This window comes from Lissotriton vulgaris, chromosome 7 (genome assembly GCF_964263255.1).
Source record: "Lissotriton vulgaris chromosome 7, aLisVul1.2, whole genome shotgun sequence".
Taxonomy (NCBI): domain Eukaryota; kingdom Metazoa; phylum Chordata; class Amphibia; order Caudata; family Salamandridae; genus Lissotriton; species Lissotriton vulgaris.
Genome location: NC_141695.1, coordinates 1471785274 through 1471791819, shown reverse-complemented (window position 1 = coordinate 1471791819; position 6546 = coordinate 1471785274). Strand labels below are relative to the sequence as shown.

Genomic DNA, 6546 nt, shown 5'->3' with positions numbered 1-6546 from the left:
TGCTTCTTGACGGGGCGCTGGGCGAGAGCGTTGCTTGTGCGTTGACCGACATAGTTGCAGATTTCTGAATTCAGAAGAAATATGGTGTCTGTTTCCAGGGGCACGGTGACAGATTCTGCCCTGAGGCGTCCTTTTCTTGGACATCGAGGCTCTTCTACCGGGTTTGCGCAAACTGTTAATTTTTATACCTCATGTTTTACCTCGAATAGCCACTTGAGGGCACACTTTAGACCTGTTTGAGCGCAAAAACGAGAAAAGTATTAGAGCACAATCGCTGCAAAACGTTAACAAAAAAAAGAAAACACTATCCTGTTACTGGTTAAGAAAAATACGTCTACTCGCAGCTTTCCTTACTGTGCAGATAGCCCGAGAGAAATCCGGAAGTCCCTTTCTGCGCTGAATCACTGAGTTTCAAATCCCTCTTCAACCGTTTGTCTTGATTTTTGCTGCCACATTGATATGCCCGTCTAGGGAAACAACTACTTTCTCTGATTACTTGAGGAAGCCGGTGAATGAAACCAATGGGCATTAATTAATTAGTCAGAATGTCCGTGGAAGACACATTGCAGGTTGTAGTGAACATTTGAATAAGAAGGGCTTTTGCTTCGCGCCAAAGGTGGGCGGATTGCGTCTGTGATTGTTAAGCTTCTTTGAGCAGAAATGTCTTTGGGTGTCGAAGTTAAGTTGGAAGTGCTGCTGTATAAAGGTGATGACATTATTGTGGGTTTTTCCATGAACGCTGAACCACCATGGCGTGAGCTTCTGCAGGGGAGTTTGCACACCATAGCTCCGGCATGTTTCTCTTCTGGGGTGCAATCGAGCATGCATTCTTGCAGGGAGACAGTGTCTTACGTTGATGAGTATGTGCACACTTAAGGCTCCCGCCTGCACGTTATTTTCGGAGTAGAGTCCCTCCCTCTTTACTGTGCTGCTGGGGTGGATGGTGTAGGATTTCACGAGTGTCTATGCACCTGGCCTCGGCTGGGAAATCCCACGATTTTGGGGGCGGTATATTGTGTGGACTACATTGGCGTGTTTTCGATTCAGCCAGGCCCGCCTGAGAGTGGAAGTGCTCTCGAGTCGGGACGCGAGACTCTGCTCTGCAGGACTTGCCTGGTCTTGGTCTCCAGCTGCTGGTCAGCTGACTGCCTGCTGTCAGATCGCGCTCCGCCCTCGTGCTATGCTAATGCAAGGCTCGGCTCCGCTGCCATTGGAGTGCGCGCGACTGAAACCAGCCCCTTCGCGCTGTGACATCAGAAGGGGATAAAACGGGGCCGGGCACCTCGGAGAGCGCAGAAGCACGCGCGAGCAGCCTGGATGCCTGCACCGAGGGGAGGGACCCAGGGCTGCTCTGCTTAGAAAGTTATACATAGCTGCAGGACCCTCCAGCGCGAGCTGTGCGGGGAGCGCTCACTCCCGCAGCGCGGGGCTGCAGGCAGCACAGACTTGCACCGCAGCCGCTTCCTGGTGCTGCACCCGGGGCTCGCAGCCTCCTGTCCCGCACACCGCAGCCGGAGCAGAACTTTCTGTCTATTGAGAGGCGCGTCCACCTGTACCCTGGAGTGACCGGGGGGGACGGCGCCTCTGAACAGGGATGGCCGGAGAGCTGCCCATCGGCACCGATTTACCCACCAGCCCCCTGGCCATGGAGTACGTGAACGACTTTGACCTGATGAAGTTCGATGTGAAGAAGGAGCCCCTGGGACGGCCCGGAGAGCGGCCCGTGCGGCACTGCAACCGGCTGCAGCCCACGGGGGGCTCGGTGTCCTCCACGCCCATCAGCACGCCCTGCAGCTCCGTGCCCTCGTCGCCCAGCTTCAGCCCCTCCGAGCAGAAGACGCACCTGGAGGACCTGTACTGGATGGCCAACAGCTACCAGCAGATGAACTCCGAGGCGCTGAACCTCACCCCCGAGGACGCCGTGGAGGCGCTCATCGCCCCCCACCAGGTGGGCCAGCAGCAGCAGCAGCTGCAGGGCTTCGACGCCTTCCGGCCGCACCACCACCCGCACCACCAGCCGCAGCACCACCACCCGCAGCAGCAGCAGCCGCCGCAGCACCACCACCCGCACCACCAGTACCAGGGGGTCACCCACGAGGACCTCTCGGGCAACGGGCACCCCCTGCACCACCACCATCACCACCACCAGCACCACCAGCAGGCGTCGCCCTCGCCCTCGGGCTCGTCCACCTCGTCGCAGCAGCTGCAGAACACGCACCCCTCCTCGGGCAACGTGGAGGACCGCTTCTCGGACGACCAGCTGGTGTCCATGTCGGTGCGGGAGCTGAACCGGCACCTGCGGGGCTTCACCAAGGACGAGGTGATCCGCCTGAAGCAGAAGCGGCGCACGCTGAAGAACCGCGGCTACGCGCAGTCGTGCCGCTTCAAGCGCGTGCAGCAGAAGCACCACCTGGAGAGCGAGAAGACGCAGCTCATCCAGCAGGTGGAGCAGCTCAAGCAGGAGGTGTCCCGCCTGGCGCGCGAGCGCGACGCCTACAAGATCAAGTGCGAGAAGCTGGCCGGCACCGGCTTCAGGGAGGCGGGCTCCACCAGCGACAACCCCTCCTCGCCCGAGTACTTCATGTGACTCTCGCGCGGCGCTGGACCTGCTGCAGACCGTCCTGCGCCAGGCAGGGGCCTCTGAGCGGCTTTTAGACGCTGCCCGCCTCCGCGCCAGCCCCAAAGCCCTGGACCTGCCTCAGCCCACCTGCCTGCTCCCCCGAGGACGCCTGCAAAAGACCCGGCCACCTCCAGTCTGAACTCCGGGTGGGGGCGGGGCAAGTGACCCTTCACAAATGACATCTGAGGCTGTGGATTTCCACCGGAAAAGTACCTTTTCTACTAGATGTAGCTGTGAAAAGTAGAGGGGGTATGGGGAGGGGGAGGGCGAGACGGACGGGCGCTACTTCTCATGTGTACAGGGAGAGGGGGGAATCCAGGACTGAGAAAAGACTCTGAAACTCGGGTTATAGGTCACTCGCTTTGCTGGGACAGTCAGAGACAGTAGCGGCACCACTGCCTGCCCGGATTCGAAAGAGGGGACTTTTCGGCGGCAACTCCTGCACAAGGAAAGGGGGCGCGAGAGAGAGAAACCAGACTATGTATGCAGACTTGTCAGATACTGACAGATCGGACATGCCATCTCATCGGTTTTATTGCCTGCTTGATTATATAGAAAAATACGAAAACCTGCATTAAAAATATTAATCCTGCATGCTGGACATGTATGGTAATAATTTCTATTTTGTACCATTTTTCTCGTCTAAAAACTTTAGCATGTTGTCGACCATCGAACATATTGTTTTTTCATTTGGTAAGATGTCTCCGCAATATAAATTGTACTGCTTGAGCAGTTGTTTTCTGTTATGGTTGTTAGCTTGTAAATATTTGCCACATCCAACCGTAGAGAAACATTTCAGCAGGCTGGTATACGTTTTCTTAAAGAAATGGAATAAAGTTATGGGCATTTTGCATTGCATTCAGAAAACAACTTTGTATATTGTGTGCACTTTTAAGTTGTAGTTTTTGTTTTCATTTTGGTATTTGTTTCTAGAGGGCGTGGTGAAAGGAGCTCATGATTGGCATACAGGCAAATCTTGGGGATCCGTGCTAAAGATATATATGTTGCCATTATATGGTCCGAAGACTGGCTGCACCTTTTAATTACATGGTAACCTGTTACTTTTGCTGCATTTCTCACATTGAGTGCATCAGTCATATTGTGCAGCTATGCCAATAAGTGGATACACTGTACACTCGGGAAGTACGTTACCAATTTCCACTTACAATTGAAAAGTGTACCTAAGTTGGCAAGTTTCCTTCTAGAATGCCATTGCTTTTAGTTTAGGTAAATGGCTTATTCTAAATATTTACAACCAAGGTACTCGCTTATGAATTGCCAATGTATAGAAGGTAAATGGCCTGTTAATTCACTTGTGCAAACATCCACAACCCAGCTTATATTTCATATTGAGATGGAGCTAACCATTTGAATACTAAACATTTGCCATTTTGAAAAAGGCTACTGGCTGTATTTTTGCAAGTTTTATGTAACCGAAAATGTAGCATTCACATTTCTCCCTAACGGTTTTCAACTGAAAACTCAAATCGTTAATTTATATAATATTTTTAAAACTTGTTCCTTTACTCCCGATTTTTACCCTCTATTTTATTTTAGTTGCAGCAGTCTTGAGTGTTTGAGTGCTTCAATACCCTTTTCTGCTGGACAGTGAAAGGATTGCTTGCACTAACAAAAACCAAAATGAAAACACCTTTTTTAATTTTCTTTAGAATTCTGGCTCTGCTGGCCAGATGCATTTTAAGTTTTTATCGGTTTTTAAATTAAACAGTGATAACAAGATTGTATGAACAGCATGGTGCTTGCAGTTTTAAATATCGTGGAAATCAGTCATGCATCAGACACAATCTTTGTTTTTTACTGATTCAACTGTGTTGAAATCAAACCTGCAGCAGCAGAAATTGTTTTTATTTCATGTAAAAGTTCTGAAGGGATCAATTTCAAATCCTGCTTATGATATGAAAATATTAAAACTTGGTCTATCGTAGTTTTATTCAGACTGGTTTCTGTTTTTGTTATTAAAGTTGTTTCCTATTTTGCTTATTAAAATCATTGAAATGATACTAATTTCTGAGAAATGTCTTCCCTTGTGCCTGTTTTTAGTGAGCTGATTTGAAACCTATTTCAGGTTACATTCAAAAGATGGGGGGGGGGGGCAGTAGGCAATTTAGAAATGGGAACCTAAAGCATCTGTAAGCTAAAACATCCATGCATTGGCATATGTTAAGAAAAGGGAAAGCTGTGTGTTTCAGTGTGTCTGAGCGTGCATGCAGCCAGTACAGCACAGGCCCAGTACTCTCTTCTGCCAAACTTAAGTGAATCACTTCTGAAAACATTAATTTCAACGTACTTAAGGTTCCATTAGGCTATTGTGTCAGAAGCAGAATAGGTTTCAAGAGCTCAAATATTTAACAAGCAAGGGTCCGTTTTCTGCACTAGAAACTAACATGCAGCGAGCAGGCAGGCTCTAAATGTTACATTCAAAAATGTATTTTGCATTTTGCAAATCTTAGCCTACAGGGAATTTAAAAGCTCCTCAGTTATACCTTAGAGTGCCACTTAGCTCATTTGAATACCTTACATTTTGAAAGTTGGCCTTTTTCAAAATCTGTCTACATTTTGCAATAGTGGCTTGACGAGCAACTGCAGGGGTGTCGTTTGACTGGTAGTGGGCGGTTTGTTAGACTCTTCAAATATATACAACTCAATAGGAGCTGGCAGGGAAGATCTTAGTAATATAATCTTTTGCACTGTATTTTCTCATATCACAGTATTTAACCTTTTATGTGATATGGTGCCACGGAATGTATCTTCTTTAAGCTTTATGCATACTAGCAGTTCTTTACACTAAATTATTGTTCAATTTCCAGTTCCATGATCTTAATTGCAGATTTCCCACAATTGTGCAGCACTTTATTATCTGATGGCACCTATACTTATGTTTGATCTTTGGCATCCTGATGTGGCAGTCTTAAACTTTGTATTTTGCACAAGGACCCAGTAGGCACACGTCTTGTGTTGGCTTTGTGAACACCCAGAAACGTAAACTTTATTTATAGTAGCAAACCTTAATCTGGATCGTCTCAGAGGGCAGTTGGAATTAGAGCACACATAACGTTGGGAACCAGATATCGTGGTATTTGTTGCTCATTCATTCAGAGCACATTTTATTCGACCAGTTGTATGCTTTGTAAGAACTCAGTAATTTTTTTATAAAACACTACTAGTTTCAGGTTCAAGTACTTTCCCCCTTGGCTTCTCTGGTTAAGTAATGAACGCCCACTGGTGCAATTCCCCAGTACTAATCTCCACCCAGTAACTTCCAAATGTCTCTTTAGAATACTACAGTTTCAGTCTTATTGCAGCTGCATTAGATATTGGCCTAATAGCAAATGTCTGGAATGGTAATGTTCTAATTCATCACGATTCACTGGAACCCATATACGCGCAACATAGGTGTCAGATGAGAAGCCAAGCTGGGATGGGGGGTGAAACACAGAAACAGAAATAGCTTTGCAGATAACCTTTCAGCTACACTGTATTATGGCCTCGTCGCCATTTGCATTCAAATGTCAGTGACATATGTAGAAACACAAATCAATACTGACTGGTGCCTATGAGTGGTAACCTGAAACCCCTTGAGAGAGGAACGCTGTTTGAATTTGGACTCCTTTTAGATACAGTAGTTTATGATATCCAAACAACATTGTTGGGGTCGTTTTTGAAACAAATCACGTGGAATAACCAGTCTGCCTTTGATTATGGTTGCTATTCTAGATAAAAGGACACATCTAATTCAGTATCATGATTTTGGAGATCACACAGTCATTTCCGTAGATATGGGTAAATAGTAACCAGTGTCAAGTGCCTGCTCCAAACAAATACAGACTAAATACAGAATACATTTTAAGACTTTTGACTCTGCAAGGAATAAACGAGGAAGGAACATTGGCACGTTTTGTTTGTAG

General features: G+C 47.5%; 1 protein-coding gene across 1 annotated transcript; it reads left to right on the top strand.

The window, feature by feature from the left end:
- The first annotated feature begins 1298 nt into the window (after nucleotides 1-1298).
- MAFB (MAF bZIP transcription factor B) lies at nucleotides 1299-4639 on the top strand. The gene has a single exon (XM_086932269.1). The coding sequence runs from the start codon at nucleotides 1595-1597 to the stop codon at nucleotides 2585-2587; it is 993 nt and encodes a 330-aa protein (XP_086788395.1). The 5' UTR covers nucleotides 1299-1594; the 3' UTR covers nucleotides 2588-4639.
- The last annotated feature ends 1907 nt before the right edge of the window (nucleotides 4640-6546 follow it).